Below are 21,797 nucleotides of genomic sequence, written 5' to 3'. Positions count from 1 at the left end.
CATCCCGATCAGACTCGACTTAAATAAAATCAACAAATGGAAATAAAATTTACAGAATACACTTTTATTTTTTATTTGTAAAATTAAAAAACAAAAGTGATTATACAATACATTTTTATCTTTTAAAATCAAAATTTTAAAAACAAAAATTTTACTTTTATTTTTGTGATTAAAAAATTTTAAAATAAAAGTATTACCAAACAACACCTAAATTAATCAAAATTTAATAAATTCACAAACTATTATAAAGATCAATAATTGAACTAAGATTAAGAAAAATGAGTGTCTTTTTTAAGATTTCAGCTTAAATTTACCTAAAAAATAATACCTTTAAACATGGTCTACTAGAACTAATATATATTTTTATTTATAGCGAATTAGACCGACCAAAAAGAAATAGGGCTCATTTTTCAAAGCCAAATTTGGCACAAAATTTACATCTGTAATGGTCTTACAAATTCTCACTTCCAGCTAAGTTTGTACAAGAAAAATTCAGATTATAACAAACTATCATTCAAAGACCAGAATAGGAAATATTTTCTATGCAACAACATTATGTGGACTGTAAACAATTAAACTGTGATGAAGCTGAAGCTACACTCTTCAAACTCTTACAAACCCCTTAACAATTGCAAGTGCAGCAGAACCAAAAACAAAGAAATGCTCATCAAGACAACCCTTCTTGGACCTTGCATAAGCATATATTGGCATCTCCCTTTTGCTCTATGCTCACCAATCACCAAAAATATTCTCCGACCATAATAATCTTGTGCAAAACACAATATTGAGATTGCCATTTTGTTTTTGGACACATGCTCACTGATTTTCTCACTTCTCCTTCTTGGCCAAAGCTTCTGCTTTGAACTCACTGCCAGCACTGACCACAAAGCCTGCACCGACCTGGAATGCAGTGCAATGTAAGATACCTATTGCAAGTCTACATAAAATACAGAGAGAGAGAGAGAGAGAGAGAGAGAGAGAGAGTCTAACTTGGCAATCTTTTAGTATGACACGCTCTTGGAGTTGTACATTGCTGCATATCACCGAGCCTTGAATTGAACAACCATCTCCGATTGTAACATGATTCATAACTATTGAGTTAACAACCTGTACATATTCAAGAAAATGAAAAGTACACAGAAATTATAGTCGCACGTTGTTAGGAAATTATATCGAAATAACACCATTCATTCCCTCATGTTTATAAACTAATGAAGGATAGGAAATATAGAAAACAAATTAAGCTTATCCCTTAAACCTCTATAATCAAGAAACCCTTGTACCTTCACATTAGAGCCTATCCGACAGTGACGGCCAATAACAGATCTTTTAACACTGCACTTGTCACCCATTTGTGAACCTTCCCCTAACATACATTGTGGTCCCACCTAAAATCATTCAAACAGATCATGAGTACAATAATAATGAACTTAACTTGAAATTTTGTTGTAATGACCTAAACTTTCCAAACACATTATACTAACATTGACTTGTATTCATTTTGAAAGCAAATATTTGCATAGGTGTTGAACTCACAGTTGTTTTCGACCCAAGCTCTGCTGAAGGATGTATTATGTTATGATGGGCAGATAAAGAATACCCAGACAAATGAATCTTTTCTCCTATGACCTGACATAGTTAGAGAAAAACAGAAAGAAATTTGAAACTAGAAACTGCTTGAACCCAAAATGCAGTCAAGAAAAATATATATTTGTGTGTGTGTGTGTTAGAGAGAGAGAGAGAGAGAGAGAGAGAGAGAGGGAGAAACCCGAGCCAGAGCCAAGTTAAATGATTACATCAGAAGAGAGAGAGAGAGAGAGAGAGAGAGAGGGGGGGGGGGGGGGGGGGAGGAGGTTCAAAAGGGATTTTACAGTAATCTCACATCTCGATTAATGTCACTGAATGCTTGTATGGAATTTAATCTTGCACAGTATTTACTGCTGTCAGCAATGTGAACACAACACTTATGAGTCCTGACAGGGGAAGAGCCATTAGGACCTAAAGCATAAAGTTGGTGAAAGCTTGGTTTTGATGCATTAGCCAGGATCTGAGACTGAACCAGTTGGTTATTGTGTGAGCCAACCTTCTCATTTCCATTTTCTTCTGGCTGTGGTACACCATTTAACCATACTTCTGATCTCTAATACTCACAAAAAGAACAAAAAAAATAAATAAATGAAACTAGCAGTGATCTTAAAGGAAATCATCTAACTAAAAGGAACTTATCATGCAGCGAACAAAATGAACTAACCAGTTGGCTCCGAACAAGATAAGGTAATACATCTCGCTTTAAACTATGAAAGGTCTCCTTTTGATCTAGAACTTCCTGTAGAACAGACCTGGAGGGAAATCAAGAACTCATCAATGAATGTGACAATCAATTTGTATTCAAACAAGATTTAAAAATAAAAAAGCAGAAAGTGAAAAAAACCTCTTAAATGCATATAAATGAGCATCCATCAGATCTGACTGAATTTCCATCTACAAGAAGAGAGTAATGACAAAATATGTGTGAAACATCAAATTTTACAATATCTCATCAAAATCAGCTTATGCCAGCATAAATCTTTCAACAGACGCAGGCATACATTTATTTCAAAAAGTCATTCAATTAAGAATTAGAAGGGGTTATAAGAAATGAAAGTAATAGACATGGCCGCTTTAAAAAGGGATGCATATAAATTAGCTAGCCAAGTGTCTCGTTTGGCACTCCGGAAACATTATTAAAAGACTAGAAGTCAATCAATAACTCAAATTTAGGTTGAGCAGAAAAAAACAAAGCATCTCAAATGTTTCTAAATACTACCAACCATCTCACATTATCATCAACTCCAGCAGATGGAAACAGTTATATATAAAAGTCAATAGGAAATAAACAAAAAAATAGATAAAAAATAATTAGATGAGTTCTAAAATCCATTACCTGCCCCACTGCACGAAGTATGCTCTTTTGGATTCGAATATCCTTCTCAAGTTCTGCCCCTAATGAGAATTAAAAGGCACAAGCTAAGACACAAATCACTTAATATCATTACAGAAGAAAAAGATAAGAAATATAATGATCAGATATAACCTGTTGCTATGTAGAGTAAAAACTGTTTAGTTGGGTCCAACCCAATCAGATTAACACGTCCAGGCTTCTTGGCTTTGTCCTTTCCTCCAGAAGATGCAGAGTCTAGAGGTCCACTAATAGGAGTGGAGCAAAGCATTGCAGTTACAACTGCATCATTGCGTCTATGAGCAGCAGCCACTGCACCAGGAGGAACATCAGAAACAATATCACCACTCACAACCTGCAACAGCAAAAAGAGCCAATAGCTACAACAAAGCCAACTATTGAAAACTCAAAACACTATAGGGAACAGAATCAAACCAAAATATCATTTGCTGTCAGGTGGTGTGAAATTGCCCGAAGTGCACCAGCTGTTCCAACATCCTCTGGGACTGCAGCAACCTGCAGTATATTGAAAAATTTCTAAGCTCTGTGTTTCCATTAAACTAAAAATAATAATGATACCTCTATATGTTTAGTAAAGTTGATTGGTGGAAAATAGCAAATCATCATACAAGAGCCATGTTCTTATAACACTGTATTAGCCAGCTTTCAATGAACACGGATAGCAGAGGAAGAAGAGAAGTCATGCATAGTAACCCCACTCTACTGGAAAGAGCAAGATGGGAGCTTTGATACCAACCATGAGATACAATAAAAATCAGTTCTCATTACAGGAACAAATCATTTGAGGCCATTTGTTTGGCAGAAATATGGATGGGACTGGAATGTTGTAGACCAAGCCCATGTTTGGTACTCAAAGAAGATTAAACAAAATTAAGCAGAATTTAAAATATATAAAAATACTTCAGCTGGTGACATCAAATTAAATGAACACTGCAAGTAATCTTGTGATGGATTTTAAGGTCTGAAGACCCAAACAAAACATTTCAGATTGTTTGAGTGGCTAAGAGTTTCTAGATCCCTATATACTACGAAAGCTAACTGGTGAAAATGAAATAGGCACCCCTGTTCTAAGATAAAGAAGATTACAGTTACAGTAACTCTTGTCTACAATGAGAATAATGATTTGCCTAAATATTGGTTCAATGAAGATGACTAGGTGAGAAAAGTTTAAGTGGAAAGGGCTAAATAATTACTTGCAAAGATACAACTATGAATTAAATAACTACTTTTCTTCCTAGGCACTGCAACTGTCTCAAAGAAAATGAAAGCACAGAGGACACAAGCTTTCATTACACAAAAAAAAAAAAAAAATTAGCTTCTTTATCTTGATAATGCAAGATTGCAAACTCATAATCTGGTGGTTTCATATTTTTGGGTGGCTGAAAATGATGTTGGACTATTACGTGGGCTGTCTTGCTGGGATTTTCACTTTTTATGTGATTGAGAATTTAAGCATGCTTGAATACTTGAGTAACAAAGAAGAATTAAAAGCTAAGGACAAACAAGTTGGTAGGAGACAAGAACATGATAATGGTGATATAAAAATAGTCTTTAGAGCATCTTTTTTCATGCTTAGGTGTTTGGTAGGAAGGAGGGAGCGTAGGATGGATGGAGAGTTAATGAAAGATGGAGAATATAAGGGAGGGGGAGGAGAGTAATAATCTTTTTATGTTGTTTGGTAAGAAGGACGGAGTGATGGAAGAATAGAATTAGATAATGTTATTAATTTATAAAATTACAATATATCTCCATAATTATTTAATAATATTTGTTGAGGGTTTTTTGTAATTTACGATAATTGAATACGGAGAGTTCCAATCTTTCCATTAATGGAGGAATTCTGAATTGGAGGTTTGAGTGGATTTGCTATCTTCTCACCTCTCCTTTCTCTCCTTTAATCTCTCTTGTTAAACAAAAGGATTTGTCATCCCCTCCCACCTCTCATTCCCATCCATGCACTTCTCCCTCCTACCAAATATAGTGTTAGCTTTATAATTACCATGACCTCCCTACTCCAGATCTTAGTCAGCACACTTTCTTCCACTTAAATAATTACATTGGGCCTCCCATCGAACAATGCAATAGACTAATATATCTTTTTTCATGATTTTTAGAAACTATTCACTTGGCAGCAACCATCATTTCAACATGCAATTAAGCACCATAAACTATGAACAACAGCAATAAAGGAAAAACTAGACACTCTTCACATTTTATCAACTACGACAAGTAATTGAAGATGTTTTCAAACTAATATCGTGTGCCGGTCAACTAGGAAAGTATCAAAAATAAAAAATATTTATTAGTTATCTTAAGCTAAACTAATTAGTTAAAACTAATAACATAACAGCAATATGTACAGAAATAATATTGCGGGTAAGTATAAACTATCAACTATAATTCTTAATTTATCACAGCTTAAGCAAATTTTTCAGTCAAAAGTAGAAATTAATATAACTACATGAACAAAATTGAGGAGAAATTCCTGTTAACCAAGTACCTCGACATGTAAACGATCAACATAAGCTCCAGATATCCAACCCCCAACTTTAAGAGCTGCATCTTCACCTTCAACCACCTACATGATTGCACAAAGCAAAATCAACTCTTACTTTAGAGTATTCGCTATAGACAACAATACGAAATTTCCACCTCAACTAAGCCATGACTTGTTTGATCATTTTCTCAGTCAGGAGCATACAAGAACATACAAGACTCGGGATTAAAAAGAGAAAACAGATTGTATTGAGAAAAATAATAAAAAAAAAAAAAATCGTACAACAATGAGATCCTTGAGATTATTGAGTTCCAATAGCTCCAGAACGTAGGAGAGGACCGGCCGGTTCGCCACCGGAAGCAGCGCTTTCGGAACCTCCTGCCATCACGAAGAAAAGGATTGATTCGTAAGGTAATAAGCCGCAATGGAATTATAGAATAAAAAAGTGGGTGAGCATTTTCCGTTCCCGTTTCTGTTTTTCTCAGAGAATGAATTATTCTCGGGAATCAAAAGGAAAGAGAGAGTAGGGAAAAACCTTTGAGACAAGAGGAACGAGATTCTTTGAGGAGCCCCCTGCTAAGACCACCACCTGAAAATCCATGGTAGAGACTGTTGAGAGAGAGAGGGTTTTGGTGGGGTTCTTTGAAAATGTTGGATTGAAGGAGCAAAGCAACCAAACAAAGCCGGTCTGGTCTTTGGTCTGTGTCACTGTAAGTGTCTTATGTTTATGTTTGTGCCATTTACCTGGGGAAGGAGCCAGAGGAAAGGGCCTCTCATCAAATTTGGGTTCGTCAGGCAGGCCCAATAATTATATGAATTTTTTTCACAAATACACAAAAATAATATAATTATTTTTTTGAGAAATTTATACACCTAAAAGTAAAAGCAATTTTTTTTTATATATTTTTACGGATAATTTTATATTTTTATGTACATTTTTCTAATTTACATTTCTGTGGAATGTTTTGTACAGGTATTATTTGTTTTTATTAGAAAAAGTATATTGCTTTCACGTTTTTAATGTGGCATCAAAATGATGAAAAAGAAACACTGTTTTATTGTAAAATAAATCATGTTGCTTTCACTAGCACCAACATCAAAATGATATTTTTCAAAAACAACTGACAACTCTTTATTTTTGTAAAAAAATACAAATAATCCATACAAATGTAAAGAAAAAATGAAAGAAATTTTAAAAAAATAGTTCCGTGAAAATGTAAAATTTTTGTCAATTTTTATAGGGCTATTTTCAAAAATATGGGAAAAATTATTAAGGTTATGATAAATATGGCATAAAAAGTAAATACCACTAAATATGGCATTATCTAACCAATCAAACTAAAAATATGGTTTTTTTCTAAAAAAAACCATACAAAACATTAAAAAGAAATCTGAATTTAAAATTCATAAAAAATAAAAACTTAATTAAATTACTATAAAAAATATTAAAATTCCCTTCATATTTATTTTTTTAAAAAAAATAAAACAAATAAAACTATAGTGATTGCCGAAGTTGTCACTCGTGCTGGAAAAGTCACCGGAGTTTACTGTCGGCACCGGAAAAGTCGTCGGAGTAGCCGCCGGTGCCGAAAAAGTCGCCGGAGTTGCCGCTGCGCGAAAAAGTCGTCAGAATTAGCATTGTCGCTGGAAAAATCACCAAGAAACCGGTTTCTTGATGTTAGAAACCGGTTTCTTGTGATTTTTCGGTAATTTTACCAGTGACAATGCCAAGTCCGACGACTATTCTGGAGTTTGATGTCGGTGCCGAAAAAGTTGCCGGAGTAGTTCCTGGTGTTGGAAAAATCGCCAGAGTTATTGCCGGCGTAAAAAAAGTCATCAGAACTGGCATTGTCGCCAGCAAAATCATTAGAAAAATCACCAAGAAAGTGGTTTTTTCGTCAAGAAACTGGTTTCTTCACCAAGAAAGTGGTTTCTTCATCAAGGAACTAATTTTGTTACACAACAATAATAAAGATTATGAAAACAAAACAAAAATGATATACACTGAAAATAATTGAAACCAGTTTCATCAATCAACCAAATAGAGAAAAAAAATATAAAAAAATTACCAAGAAACCGAAAAAAAACCAGTTTCTTGGTGATTAGCCCGATAATTTTTCCGGTGACAATGACAATTTTGACGAATTTCCTAGAGTTTACTGTTGGTACTGAAAAAGTCACCGGAGTAGCTGTCGGTGTATTAGTCGTCAGAGTTGCTACCAACGCTAGAAAATTCGTCAGGCTATTGTCGTCAGAAAAATTACCGGAAAAATTACCAAAAAACCGGTTTCTTCATCAAGAAACCAGAAACCAGTTTCTTGGTAATTTTTCTGGCGACTATGCCAATTCTAATGACTTTTCTGAAGTTTACTATCAGTGCCGGAAAAGTCGCCGGAGTAGCTGCTAGCGTCAGAAAAGTCGTCAAAATTGGCATTGTCAACGGAAAAATCACCAAGAAACCGGTTTCTTAGACTTCAAGAAACCGGTTTCTTAGACTTTAAGAAACCGGTTTCTTGGTGATTTTTCAGTGATTTTTCCGGCGAAAATGCCAATTCCGACGAATTTTCCGGCGCCGGCAGCAACTCCGACGACTTTTCCGGCACCGACCGCTACTCCGGTGACTTTTCCGGCACCGGCAGCAAACTCCGGTGACTTTTCCGGCATCAATGACAAATAAAACTTCCTAAACAAATAAAAACAGTAAATATGGGATTTAGAAACCTAATTACATATATATGGCATATCAAATACCATACAAAAACCTAAAAATAAAAAAATACCATATAAATTGGCCAAACTTAAATGTGCCATATTTATCATAAGAACTTTTAAAATCCCATACTAAGTGTAATTTCCTCATTTTTATATTTATGAAATAACTTACATAACATCGATTTTTGTAAATTTTTTACATTTGTACGTTTTTTTTTTCCTTATATTTTTACAGTACTTTATAAAATTATATAAAAATAACAAGCAAACGACTTCAAAACAACAACAAGATAACATAAAAATAATACATAAATAATAAAAAAAATAACAAAATAACAAAAATACACATAAAAATACATTAAAAACCCACATTTTATGTAAATAGAATTAAAAAAAAATATATAAAAATGTTGAAAACTTCATTTTGCAATTATCCTAGGATTTTTCATAAAAACATTTTTTAATAAAATAAAAATACTATTTAATGGTCCTATCTTTCCAAAATACGACCTTAAATTTTCAAAAATATAAATACGATATCTTCGTTAGCAACTACAAATTAATTGACATCAATCCATTACACATTAATACACGTGAAACGAAAACCTTAAAATAACTAAATATGATTGATTGAAAAATTGCTACTGTATAATTTTGTTGTGTGTACATATTCAACAATTCAACAACAATTGCCGCTGAATGCTAGTTAGGAAGAAAGAAAAATAGTACACAATTCTTTCCAAAACTCAACATAATTCTTTCTGATTGCCTTTTGAGTTTTTCAGTGGATGGATAGTGTAATGGTACACACTTTGAAAATACATTTTCAACTATTTTTGTTGTCATATGATGAAGTTATTGCAATGGTCAATAATACTGAAATCATATCGAAGAGCTTGATATTGCTTCATGTTGATAAAAGCACTTTCTGTACATCCTTCTATATATTTTTGCACCTTCAAATTCAGCATGTATTTCTCTCTCAGTTCTAATCCCCATTGGATTCTTCAACAGCCATCCCTCACTATCACATAACACACTCGAATCTACTTCATCAATGTGTTTTAGAGTATTTGATTCACCATCAAATTGAAACCTCATGTCCACTGCCACTTCATACACATCTGACTGTATCAACACCTAATTGCCAACAAAACAGCATACACATATTTATTATTATAACAATATAGATAAGAATGAATACAAGATTATGGCATGAAAAGATGAAGAAAAGTGTTTATCTACCTCCCCTCCATCCATTAAACTTGCAGCTATGGAATCTACTAATGGCTTTTGCACCACCCTCCTCTTATGATGTCTTTTCTTAAAATGAGGATCTGGGCACTGCCCATTAAAGAAAATAAACATGACCAAACAAAGAATTGTCTAACCTCTGACTGTATTAGAAAGTACAGGAGAAGAGGGTACACTGACCAGGATTGAAACCAGCATCAAAGGTCCAGGATAGTTAGAGACTACTTGTTTGAAAGAATTTGTGGCATTTGCATAGATGAAATGTCTGTAATTATATATATATAATATCAGTTCATTGGTACAAGACCTTTCACGAACTAATATGAATTCATTAACCCTTACACATTATCAAGATTTATCTCCTTAACCCAGTACTGAGCACGGTTCACCAGCTGTATGAAAAAACAAGTGAATTAATACCTCATGATTTAGATGAGAGAAAGGAAAAAAATAAGAAGAGAAGGGCCAAAGATGATTTATCAAATTACACAGATGAAGCTTTCTACTACAATAAAACTAAACCAAAGAGTTTTTCCTTACTTTCTCTCTTATTTCCAATCCCAAATAATTTCTTACACCAGCATTTTTTTTGCCCAACCACATGAGAAATCTGCCGCTACCTGAAATATTCATCCTTTAGATTATGACTGCAATTTATGGTTTGCAAAAACTATGACTTAGGATAATTAGCAAAGGTTGTCTTTTTGTAATTCCTGCTTTAATAGAATAATGGCAAGTTGATTTGAACTGAATGCAGGAAGAACAAAAACCAATTATTCTGATCATAAAAGATAAATTAAATTACAACATAACGAACAAAGAACTGAATAGTGCAAAGAAAATACCAAACAAAGTAATTCTAGTATTCTATTGCAAACTCCATTGTTTTTTATTTCATTTGTGCATTTTCAAATAAAGATGTTTTAAGTGCTGGTACCACTTCCAATATCCACCATTAGTGGCAATGTTGGATCTCTAAAGACTTGATTCCAATGGGGCACTTGTACTGGCACCTACTCCAAAAAGAAACATGAATATGATTTCTACTAAATTTAGGTATTAAATGTTGTAGAAATGAAAAAAAGGAAAAAGGAACATACAGAAAAAGTGGTCTTGAGAGGATTGACATGTTGCCTGATTCTAACATTACCCAGTTCCTACATACATAGAAAGAAAATTAAAATTGAGAACTGAAGTGGGCAATGAATGAATATGAAAGAGTGAGATAATTTAATAAAGGAGGGACCTTGTCAGGAAGAGGAAGGTTAAGGTCAGCATATTCCAAGGCTACAAGTTCCGGACTACTTAATTGCTTGTCTTGGAGTTGGAGTTGGAGTTGGTCAGAGCAAGAAGCAGAGGTAACCATTCTTGTATAGCCGTTACAAGCCCAATGCTTAAACCTGAAGCTAAATCCCTTTAAACCCATTGAGGGAAAACTGGTTTGTCTAAATGTGGGAGATAAACCCACCATAATCCCACTCCTACTCATGCTATCACCCCGCGAATTCCCAACAACCCAAGTAAACTAATCCATCTTCCCTGAAATATTGAGACCAAGCACTTGAAGTTCAAGGAAGGAAAATAAAAAGGCTTCCTTTACAGGTCTTGTGTCTACAGTGTTCAGTTGCCCTGAGAAGTATCAGGGTGGGTGCAGTTATGGATAAAGTAAAAGGGCCGTAGAGCAAAATGAATAAATTTACAATAATAACCCTCAACCATTAAACCCTTTATTTCTCACTCTCTCTCAGTACCTCATCTCACTACAGTACGCACTCACCTTGGTCTCTGCAACACCACGCCCAGCCTCACACAGGTCAGTATTTTCATGCTTCTCATTATGGATTTTTATTTTTTCATTTTTTTGGTTCTTGGGTTATTTAGTTGCAAGAAGTTTCGTTTTAATTAAATGAAAGTTTATTTTGATTTCAAGTTTGTTTGCTTTTCTCATGTAAAGTAATTGAGTGAAAATCGTAAGTTTCAAGTTATATTGGCTTACTTGAACTTCAATTGCAGCTATGACTTCAATATGTGGTTTCCTATCTATAATTTGAGCCTGTGGTATATCTGAGCTAATATTGTTCAAAGGGGGTGGTGAAAATTTGATGACCGTAATGTTCTTAAACTCAACTACTCAAATGATACAAGAATTTTATGCTAACTTTCTGGAGTCAAGAGATGGTAAATGTTTTGTAAGAAAGAAAATGGTACCCATTACTTTTGAAGTTGAAGAAGATGCGTTTTGAGTTAATGAATTTTGATCATCTCTATTTAGTTGGATTTTGTTCAAACGGTGTTTACTAAGGGAGCCCGGTTTACTTTTAATGGGAATGACAATGAGAATTTGTTCTTTTGTCAACTTAATAGAGTTGCCAAAGCTTGAGTTTGCCAACACCAGTTTATACCCCTCTGCTCATTTCTCTGATATTCAAATGGATCACATTTAACTGGTTTATGCAATAATGGAAGGAAAAACCATTGATGTGGGTCGAGTTATTCTTCGTAGTTTTATTGAGAGGGTGAATGCTAGTACCACTAGTGGTTTGGGGGGCATGGATTGTTCATAACTACCTTTCCAAAGTTTGGTGGTGATGTAGAGAGGAAAGCCAAATAGCCAATAACTCACTCTAAAGAGTCAAATCATGAATTATCCATTACCCATGACAACAAAAGAAGCCGCTGCCCAAGCTTGAGCTCGCCGCAATAGGCATCACCCTGCATCTAATGATAACTCAGATCAAGATAATGCCAATGCTGTCTAGATAATATCCATTACCCATTTTTTTTTTTTTTTTGAGTTGTTATATCTTATATATAGTTATGTGTTGGATTTTTTATTTGATTATTCATTATCCCAAGTTTCTTTTTGGGTGTTAAAATGAAGAAAGTGAAACTTGCTGGGCTGTGTTTTTAAGTTATGAATTTGTTATCTCTTATGTCATTTGAATATATTGTTTCATATTTTATTGCTATATTCTGAATCTTTTTAATGAGACTTCTAATGTACACATAAATGCATTTCTCTGATTCTTTTTTTTTTTATTTTAAATTAGATGGAGACGTTCTTGTATTCATTGTAGTGTCGTCAGGACTCTTATCTGGGCAATTGTTGATGTATCTTGTAATAATCACATATTGTAGTTATAAATCTAAAGGCAGCAGCCACAAAGTAGGCCAATTCCATCTTATGGTCGCCATTATCATCTTCAATCGTGGGTAATCATTCTGCATTATCATGGACCATAAAGATAATCAATCTCCTCAAGGTTCCTTAACATGTTCCTTCTTTTTATTTAGTTATTTTAGTGGGGATAGTTTTAGTTTTATCTCATTGCGTGATTTAATTTTAATTTTAATATGGAGCCATGCATGTGGAACAGTTCGGATTCTGCTCGAATTCTTGGAGGTTGCAATTACTTCAGTTGTTTTCCTTAAAGGAGTTTACCCTTCAGGTTTGATTTTACATTGTTTCTTTGTAGTGTTTGGCTGCCAAGAAAATTTGTGTTTCAATATTACCGATAAAAATGAGATTTTTTTTTCTTTTTTCCTTCAATGAAAATATTGACATACAATGCACTTGTGGTCCCAGTGATAGAATTGCTTTTTCAATAACAGATGATCTATTTTTCGGGTCTTGTTTGAAGGTGCTTTTGAAAGAAGGAGGTATATGAATTTGGTAGTTCAAAGAGCTCGCCATCCCGAACTTAGAGATTATATCCATTCTTCAGTTTGGGGACTTCTTCCTTTCATTGAAAAGGTTGGCCTTGGTCCTTTGTTCTTTGTTTACTTCATTTCTAGATATTACTATCCATAATTGGAGTCTTAGAGGTGAAGTTAGATTATTCTCAAAATTTATTATTATTAATTGTCCTTAACAAATTGAAACACTACAATGAAAAGAATTGTAAGCAAAATTGATTCAAAATTGAGTTTAACCATCACATTGCACTAATCATGTGAGAGATTCACAAATTACATATGCAGTAACTGTGGAAGAAAACATAGTAATAGAAGCAAATCATTAAGATTTTGATCATAATCAATCAGCATAGCCATTGGTTAGTGCACTAGGAAAACAAACTTTCATTGATTAAAACTATAGACCAAGCATACACAAGCACTTTGGAGTCCATGAATGTTTAGCATTTTGAGAAAGTTTATTGTTTATATTTGGATTTTGGTCTTAGAAGCTCCAAACCGACCTCTCATCACAAATGTGTTTCTTTTTTGCATTTGGATTTTGAGAATGTTTTTTTTGTTAATATTTGGTCTTAGAAATCGGCATCCCACCAGTTATGTGTTTCTTTTCTGCATTTGCATATGTTGCATAACTTTTTTTGAGTAAATGAATAGATGTTGTCCATGGGATTTGAATTGTACAAGATCCTAGAATTTCACTTAAAGTTGATGTTTCTCACACCTTTTGTCACCAAATGATACTTGCTAGACACCCATAATAATCTTTAGAAACCCTCTCTATTAAAAATAATATCTTTTGAAACAATGATTCCCGCCTAGTCCTATAATATTTGGGGCCAGAAAACTATAGCAATTGTTATGTAGGTATCCAGGACGAACTTGAATCTTAGACCTTGTGGGATCAAACCACATGTCTTGACCATTTGAGCTATCCTGCTTGGGTTTCTACGAAAAAATAATCAGTAGACACCTTGTACTAGTATTTTGGGGTGTTGCTCATGCCTCATGCTAAGGCTGTTCAATCTGAATTTCCAATATTCTAGCAATTTCACTGAATAGTTAAAAGACAGAAATTGATTGATCCACAATTTGTTTCTACTGCTTTAGTGACATAGCATTACATCTACCTGATGTTGGGGAATGGGAAAATTGAATAAAGATTCCTGTATACTTTTCATTTACAATTCGACCAACTGGTCATAGGCTAGGAGAAGATTTGCCTTAACCAAATTCAACAAGATCATAGTATATGCTTTCTGGTTACATTGTTCTTACTTTTCTGGCAATGTTATCCTTTTAAACTACCAAGAAATTCCCCTAAAATAATGCTCTTCTGAATTAGGATTTGGTTGAAAGAGTAGCAGTAATCTTCTTCAATGCTGACAACAACCCTGTGGAAAGATTTATTTTCAAGCTTGTGGTGAACCAGTCTTATAGCTCTAAGGTTGAAGAAGCCGACTTGGAGTTCTCCCTTAGGTCGTTTTTGATCAAGCTTTCTGTCTCAGAACCACTTACTAATGTTCTTTCTCATGGTAATGCCTACTACTTTTTCGCATATTGTATTCAATTTCATCTGCTTTTGTCAATCTTGGGTTTAGCATTGATCAGATATTGGTGCTTTTGCATAAATGAATAATTTCACTCGTTTGTGTTTACATAAGTTGGAATTTGGTGCGTGTGTACAGATTGCAGGTGGGAGATTACAGCTTATTTCCGATCCCTCCTTGATAAAAGTACAAGTAAAGATGCAGGGTTATGGATTCCAACAGACACAAAACAATGGCATCAACCTCCATTGATAACTCCAATCAAGTCAATGAGTAGTGAACCTCTGTCTTTACAGTTATACCTAGAACATCCAAGTCTAAATTAGGCTTCCCCAGTTATACTTAAAACTTCTTACATGTGTTGTAAGAAATCTTGTGAGGACTTGTTCTGTTGTAATTCCAGCGGAAATAACATTGAGGATTCAATCATAAAATTTGTAATAAACTCACAACTTTGACAGTAATAATGAACACAAACCAATTAATCAACACAATGGATCAAATCCGAAATCAAACAAAGAACAACACAAGATTTTATCCTGGTTCCAGTCCTAGAGATCAACATGATCCCTGGCCATACTCCAGAGAAACATCACCAAAACTTCATTAATATGTGAATAAGAGAGCAGCAATACAATTACAATAACCAGAGCAATCACAACTCAGATGGCACTCGACACACACCAGAGAAAACAGTCACAGTTTTCTCTCTATCAACCCGAGTACACTCCCTTGTTCTTGACCCTCTTCAAGAACAGAAATCTCAGCTTAGAACCCTAAGCAACTCTCTCTAATCCTCTCTCGTATTCTCTCTCTTCTACCTTGTGTTCTCACTTTTTAAAATGAAAAGACTAGACTTATATATAGGCCCCAACTCAAACAAGGATAGCACCAGCTAACTAACTAACATAACCGAAAGTTAGTTAAGTTAGTTGGTTTAAATGAGTTGGATAATAAGTTGGTTTAGAGGATCAATTTCCACATGTTCTTTATGCTCCTCACCAAGAGTGCTTCGAAAGTAAATAAATAAATATTGCTTCTTCACAAGTTCGGTTTGATCTGGGTGATTGATTTCACACAGAGTAGACTTGTAAAGAGCAATGGAGTTGGAGAGGACTCCTCTAAATTCTCTCCCATTTACTGTAACCACTTCCTTTTGTCTCAGTTTACAGTGTTTTTTTTTTAAGTACTACATTTTTATTGGATTAATAAAATTAAGTTGTTGATTTCATGTTATGGCTAAGGCACTGAGTCACTATTAAGTGTTTGTAAAAATTTCTCCCTAGATTTCACTCTTGCTTTTGATCCCATATTTATATTATATAAGACTCAAGTTTTTCTACAACACAATTCACTTAGTCTTGATCAATTTACCTACCTTCTTCTACTTCAGTGCGAGTCTCTAGAATCTGATATGAATCCTCACCTACTTCTCATCACCTTTCACTCTCACTAAAGTTATTTCTCTTTTGAATCTCTCAAACCCTAAATCCAATCCATATAGCTACCTCAAGGGCCAGGTATCTAAAGAAAGGAACATCAAAGCTACTAATCTCAAGAGGATATTTTTCCTCAGCCCCCACCCCAAAAAAATAATGATCACATATATAATAGAATACAATTTTGTGGTATGGATTTTATTCCAATCTCTTGTTAATTTGAAATTTCTTTTTTATTTCTGATTTTGATGTGTAGTAAAATGATTTCATAGTTGCTAATCTTCAAATTTTATAGAAAAATAAATGGAGCTTCAGATAAGGACAGGAGGAAATGAGAAGGGGGCTTAAATATATGACTTTTGGCTATCCAAACAAAATCCCAATTTAATTATCATTTTGTTATATTGATGGTGACTAAGGGAACCTTATACATAAGGGATACCCAATTGGCTCAGAGCAAGTGGCCTATTGCTTAAGTGTTAATATATGGATTTTTTTTTTTTTTTGGTAGGAGGAATGGATAACTCCAAATTGGACCCATGTCTGGGCCTGCCTTAATTGGTATTGGGCTTCAAAATTGCACACGTCATCATTCTGAAAACCTGGATAACATTAGTTTAATGATTTTTTTAAAAATATAATTTTTAAAATTTTAAGTGTTGCCCCTGATTTTGTCCAATATACGTGGACCAACTAGACAAGGACACGTGGATCAAACAACTTATCATTCAAACTATTTGCTAAGTCCTTATGTAATAAGGACTCATCCGGGACATGCCTCCCGGAGAAGGCATATGGGACCCCATATGCTCCCGAAAGCCCAAGTAACACTAAGGCATCTCCGCGAGGTGTCAGGCTTCGCCTGAGCAATCAAGTCGCATTTAATGCCGCATGGGAGGAAGCGTGTTGGGACTGCTACACGCAATAAAGTCTGACAGCACAACCTCCAACCAGCAGCTACAAAGTAATGATCATTTAAGTCTATCGACGGCTACACTGTGAAGAGTCACGTCAGTCAAAAGACGATAAGGACATTCCACATAAAAGCCCTACAGCACCTAGGGATTTGACCATGCATTACTCATGGTATATTCATTGGGAATGCCCAACTTTATGGATACTTACAGATACACTTGTACAATAGTTCTGGGGATCACTCCACCAAAAACACTATAAATACCCCTTCAAAGCTCATTAAATGGGATCGAGAATCTTGGGTTGCATAAGAGCAAGAAGAGTAAATACTCACCAAGAACATTCTCTGTATTTATAAGAGTAAAAACACTCATGAAGTACATTCTCTGTATTAAATACATCCATAAATAACATAGACTCGTGGACTAAGGCTCATTAACGCCCCAACCACGTAAAAATCCTTCTCTAATTTTCTTACAGCTCTAGAATCTTATAATATTTTATTGGTTGCCGAAAACCTCGGTCAACATTTTGGTGCTTTCATTGAGAGCTGAAGAAAGCTATTGCAAACATACACTTCACTTCACAAGAATGGTGGAGACTAGAAGTACTCGTCAACCTCGCCCACTAGAGGATGCTCTAGATCCAAACGAGGAAGATGTAGCCTCAAGAGCAACTGAGGGCTCTGAGGAAGAAGAAGGAATTCCTGATGATGACTACGAGGCGAAGCTCCCCAAGAACTTTAAGATGCCCGAAATGGCAGCTTATACCGGGAACTCCGATCCAAGCAACCATTTGTCGCGGTTTAACCGTGTCATGACGGTCGTGAGAGTCAGCAATGACGCAAAATGTCTGTGCTTCCCGTTTACTTTGAGTGGGTCCGCGGAGGAATGGTTCAAGAAGCTGGAACCAGGATCTGTGGGATGTTGGAACAAGTTACAGACCAACTTTCGGAGACAGTTTTTCGCCGCAAGAAAGGTCAACCTAGAGGTCAGTGCCTTGACTAACATCAAGCAACTGCCCACCGAGACCTTGAAAAACTATATAAAGAGGTTCCGAGAGGAGGCCTCAAAGACCAAGAAAGTTGATGACGGACAACAGCTTGCGCTTCTCCAGGCAGGCATCCGTACAGGGACTCCCTTCTAGAACGAACTACAACAAGAGGGGGCTGCTAGCCTTCAGGACTTCCAGAAGAGAGTCCAAAAATATATCAACCTTGAAGAGGCCCATATAGTGGCCTATGGAGGATACTATCCCACCGGAATAGCAGGGTACATGCCCGGTGCACCGCCCTCGGGTACTGTCCCGACCGCGGCTCCACCAATAAGCAGCATACAGTTCTCTGCCACCCCCGGATATAGTCAGGGCCAAGCCTTGGCACCCGCATCATCTCATTTTGGAAATCCCTCGGGGATAAATGGACAAGCTCCCTCGCACTCCGCTCCAACCGCTAGCCTGGCAGGCCCTTCCCAGGGCTCGAGGAGCAAAAGATCCTCCAAAGGCAGCACCCGGACGGGGGAAAAGTGTCAAAAAAAGGGGGTACACTCCCCAATACACCCAGTACACGGAGCTGACGGACTCCCAAGAGCGTGTTTACTTTGCTACTAGGAAAAATACACACTACCGGAGGCCACATCCTTTGTACAAAGATAGCTCCCGGAGGGATGCAAGGAAAAGATGCGAGTACCACAATGACATTGGTCACAGCACCAACGAATGCAAGAATCTCAAAGACGAGATTAAAAACCTGATCCGATTGGGCCACCTCTATGAGTGGATCAAGAATAGGCTGCCCCACCTCAATCCGGGCCTGGCGACAGGGGTTGTGCCCCAGGGAACACCGGGGGGTGCAGCAGGAGTATTGGCTCCAGCTGCTCCCGCGGGCGATGCCCAGCACATCCCCGGTCTGCCGCCCAGACCCAACGGGAGGGTAGCCATGATCTCCGGAGGTCCTCATATTGGAGGGACTACCCGCAAAGAGCTAAAGCGGTATGCTGGGGCTGTAAAACACAATGAGTTTGGGAGGTTACTCAACTCCCAGCTCAAAAGCCCCGGCTGATGGATCAACCCATCACGTTCACGGAAGAAGACGCCAGGATGGTGCGCTTCCCTCATCATGACCCGTTGGTCATAGAGACCCCCATCGCTAATAAAGTGGTGGCCAGAATCTTGATTGACAACGGAAGTTCCGTGAATCTACTCTTCAAGGAGGCCTTCACTGCAATAGGCCTGACGGACTGAGACCTCTCACCCAGTGGTTCCCAACTCACAGGGTTTAATGGAACGACGCTTATCCCAATGGGAAAAGTAAGACTCCCCGTAACCTTGTGTCCGGACACCCCCCAGAGCACATTCAAGTACTGAACATTTGTGGTGGTAGACTGGCCGACCGCTTACAACGCGATCCTCGGCCGGCCGACCTTGGTAGATTTTGGCGCAGTCACGTCCATTCGGCACCTGTGCTTAAAGTTCCCTACCCAGGAAGCTGGAATCGGGACGGTGAGAGGAAACCAGGGGGAAGCAAGGCAATGTTACAATGTTGCAACCCACCTGCCCGTGCTGATGGTCCGGGAAACCATTGAGCCAGAAATGGCTGAAGAAGATGAGTTGGATCCCCGTGTGGGGTCCGAAAAAATTGTGGAACCAATGGAGGATGTCGAGGAAATATCAGTGTGTGACCTCGACTCCACCAAAGTACTCCGGCTGGGAAAGAGCCTAGATCCGGAGGAAAGAGAAAAAATAATAAAGACACTGAACGGCGCCATCGACATTTTTGCATGGCGCCATGAGGACATGACTGGCATAAGTCCCCACGTCATCACCCACGTCCTCAACGTCAATCCGGACATGCCGCCGGTCCAACAAAAGCGACGCCCTCTCGACTCGGTAAAAGCCGAGGCTCTAGAGAAAGAGGTGGATAAGCTTCTGACCAACGGCATGATCCGCGACGTATACTATCCGGAATGGCTAGCCAATCCGGTCCTGGTGCCCAAGCCGAACGGAACTTGGCGAGTTTGTATAGATTTCACTGATCTAAACAAAGCTTGTCCGAAGGACTGCTTCCCGCTACCCAGGATCGACCAGATGGTAGACGCCACTTCTGGATTCAAATTACTATCCTTCATGGACGCCTATGCCGGGTATAACCAAATAAAGATGCACACGGCAGAACAAGAATGCACTAGCTTCAGGACCGACAGGGGGGTATACTGCTACCTAGTCATGCCCTTCGGACTGAAGAACGCCGGAGCGACCTACCAAAGAATGGTCAACCGGATGTTCAAAGGCCTCTTGCGATGAAACATGGAGGTATATGTAGATGATATGCTCGTCAAGTCCAAAGCATGCAATAACCATGCGGACGACTTGGAGGAGTGTTTCGAGGTGGTCCGGAGATACGGCATGAAGCTCAACCCAAAGAAATGCACCTTTGGGGTCAAGTCAGGGAAGTTCCTGGGCTTCATCGTCAGCCAGAGGGGAATTGAGGCAAACCCAGAAAAAATCCAAGCCCTCCTGAGCATGCCATCCCCCAAAAAGCATAAAGATGTGCAGAGCCTAACCGGAAAGGTTGCTGCCCTGAGCCGTTTCATCTCACGGTCTACAGACAAGTGCATCCCCTTCTTCAACATACTGAAGAAGTGTCAAAAGTTTGAGTGGTCGGACGAATGCGAGGAGGAATTCAAGAAGCTGAAAGAACATATGGCCAAGCTTCCTATCCTGTCAAAACATGTTCTCGGAGAGGACCTATTTCTATATTTGGCTGTCTCCGAGCACGCGGTCAGCGCTGCCCTGGTCCGGGAAGAAGAGAAAACTCAGCATCCCGTGTATTATGTTAGCAAGCGCATGATAGGAGCAGAAACAAGGTACCCCATCATCGAGAAGCTGGTCTTCTGCCTCCTGATGGCTTCAAGAAAATTAAGGCCATATTTCCAAGCACATCCGATCAAGGTACTGACCAACCACCCGCTCCGGCAAGTCCTCCAAAAACCTGAAGCTTCCGGAAGGCTCCTCAAGTGGGCAATGGAGTTAAGTCAGTTCGATTTACACTACGTTCCCCGAATCTCCATAAAAGGCCAAGCCTTGGCAGACTTCATTACCGAATGCAACGAAGCCGAGGCAACCGCAAATGTGTCAGCACCATCGGTCCCCACATGGAGAGTGTTTGTGGACGGATCCTCCAATGAAAATGGATCTGGAGCAGGAGTGGCAATGATATCCCCGACCGGACTGCGACTCCAGGCAGCCTTACGGTTCGACTTCCCGGCTTCGAACAATGAGGCAGAATAGCAGGGCTGAGGTTAGCAAAAGCCGTAGGGGCCAAGAGAGTGGAAGTCTATAGCGACTCCCAGCTAGTCGTAAATCAGATATCGGGAGAGTACCAAACACGCGGCGAGCGAATGGCCGCATATGTAACAATAGTCCGGGAGCTGCTCCACGAGTTCACGGACTACAAAGTAGAAAGAATCCCCCGGGAAAAGAACGCTCACGCGGACTGTCTGGCTAAGTTAGCTTCAGATAGTGAAATCGAAGGGCTGGGGGTAGTACCAGTGGAACGCTTGGCAGAGCCAAGCATCAAAGTAAAAGAGGCCACAATAACGGTTGGGCAAGAACCCAGCTGGATGGTCCCCATCATAGAATACATAACAAAAGGTGAGTTGCCCCAAGAAAGGGCATTGTCTCGAAAGATTCAGTATCAGGCTCATCGTTATGTAATGATGGATCAAATTCTTTACCGAAGAGGACTCAGCATGCCTTATTTAAGGTGTGTATCGGACCTT

General features: G+C 37.8%; 3 protein-coding genes across 4 annotated transcripts; 1 reads left to right on the top strand and 2 right to left on the bottom strand.

The window, feature by feature from the left end:
• Nucleotides 1-389: 389 nt before the first annotated feature.
• Nucleotides 390-6,185, bottom strand: LOC133032926 (uncharacterized). Its single transcript, XM_061107397.1, has 13 exons — nt 5,992-6,185; nt 5,739-5,834; nt 5,460-5,537; nt 3,374-3,454; nt 3,074-3,293; nt 2,924-2,982; nt 2,432-2,481; nt 2,252-2,339; nt 1,883-2,140; nt 1,537-1,629; nt 1,284-1,388; nt 991-1,107; nt 390-900 (listed from the first exon to the last, which is right to left on the bottom strand). Exons 1-13 carry the CDS (start codon nt 6,055-6,057, stop codon nt 829-831), a joined length of 1,383 nt encoding a protein of 460 aa, XP_060963380.1. The 5' UTR covers nt 6,058-6,185; the 3' UTR covers nt 390-828.
• Nucleotides 6,186-8,762: 2,577 nt separating this feature from the next.
• On the bottom strand, nt 8,763-10,911 carry LOC133032921 (uncharacterized). The gene is made up of 8 exons (XM_061107393.1): nt 10,669-10,911; nt 10,523-10,579; nt 10,360-10,435; nt 9,963-10,042; nt 9,765-9,814; nt 9,603-9,687; nt 9,414-9,512; nt 8,763-9,308 (listed from the first exon to the last, which is right to left on the bottom strand). The coding sequence occupies exons 1-8, from the start codon at nt 10,909-10,911 to the stop codon at nt 9,051-9,053; spliced, it is 948 nt and encodes a 315-aa protein (XP_060963376.1). The 3' UTR covers nt 8,763-9,050.
• A 186-nt stretch (nt 10,912-11,097) lies between these two features.
• On the top strand, nt 11,098-15,150 carry LOC133032922 (DNA polymerase zeta processivity subunit-like). Of its 2 annotated transcripts, none has more exons than XM_061107395.1 (6): nt 11,098-11,235; nt 12,561-12,685; nt 12,800-12,871; nt 13,064-13,176; nt 14,461-14,650; nt 14,804-15,150. In XM_061107395.1, exons 2-6 carry the CDS (start codon nt 12,655-12,657, stop codon nt 14,989-14,991), a joined length of 594 nt encoding a protein of 197 aa, XP_060963378.1. In that variant the 5' UTR covers nt 11,098-11,235; nt 12,561-12,654; the 3' UTR covers nt 14,992-15,150. The 2 variants fall into 2 exon arrangements, with proteins under 2 accessions (XP_060963378.1, XP_060963377.1); XM_061107394.1 differs by having other exon boundaries at nt 12,473-12,685.
• Nucleotides 15,151-21,797: the final 6,647 nt, after the last annotated feature.

Source organism: Cannabis sativa, unplaced genomic scaffold (genome assembly GCF_029168945.1).
Source record: "Cannabis sativa cultivar Pink pepper isolate KNU-18-1 unplaced genomic scaffold, ASM2916894v1 Contig1, whole genome shotgun sequence".
Classification (NCBI taxonomy): Eukaryota; Viridiplantae; Streptophyta; class Magnoliopsida; order Rosales; family Cannabaceae; genus Cannabis; species Cannabis sativa.
The sequence above is the reverse complement of the archived record's forward strand: the minus strand, read 5'-3'. Positions and strand labels throughout refer to the sequence as shown.

What these genes read in the sequence shown, in the direction of transcription:
- LOC133032926 (XM_061107397.1), bottom strand. Translation starts at nt 6,057, where the DNA reads ATGGATTTTCAGGTGGTGGTCTTAGCAGGGGGCTCCTCAAAGAATCTC. An exon ending in TCGTTCCTCTTGTCTCAAAG is followed by an intron (nt 5,835 to 5,991) that starts GTTTTTCCCTAC and finishes TCGTGATGGCAG; the next exon opens with GAGGTTCCGAAAGCGCTGCT. An exon ending in TTTACTCTACATAGCAACAG is followed by an intron (nt 2,983 to 3,073) that starts GTTATATCTGAT and finishes AATTCTCATTAG; the next exon opens with GGGCAGAACTTGAGAAGGAT.
- LOC133032922 (XM_061107395.1), top strand. Translation starts at nt 12,655, where the DNA reads ATGGACCATAAAGATAATCAATCTCCTCAAG. An exon ending in AGATAATCAATCTCCTCAAG is followed by an intron (nt 12,686 to 12,799) that starts GTTCCTTAACAT and finishes CATGTGGAACAG; the next exon opens with TTCGGATTCTGCTCGAATTC. An exon ending in TTCTTCCTTTCATTGAAAAG is followed by an intron (nt 13,177 to 14,460) that starts GTTGGCCTTGGT and finishes CTTCTGAATTAG; the next exon opens with GATTTGGTTGAAAGAGTAGC.
- LOC133032921 (XM_061107393.1), bottom strand. Translation starts at nt 10,911, where the DNA reads ATGAGTAGGAGTGGGATTATGGTGGGTTTATCTCCCACATTTAGACAA. An exon ending in CTCTCAAGACCACTTTTTCT is followed by an intron (nt 10,436 to 10,522) that starts GTATGTTCCTTT and finishes TTTTTGGAGTAG; the next exon opens with GTGCCAGTACAAGTGCCCCA. An exon ending in GAGATAAATCTTGATAATGT is followed by an intron (nt 9,688 to 9,764) that starts GTAAGGGTTAAT and finishes ATATAATTACAG; the next exon opens with ACATTTCATCTATGCAAATG.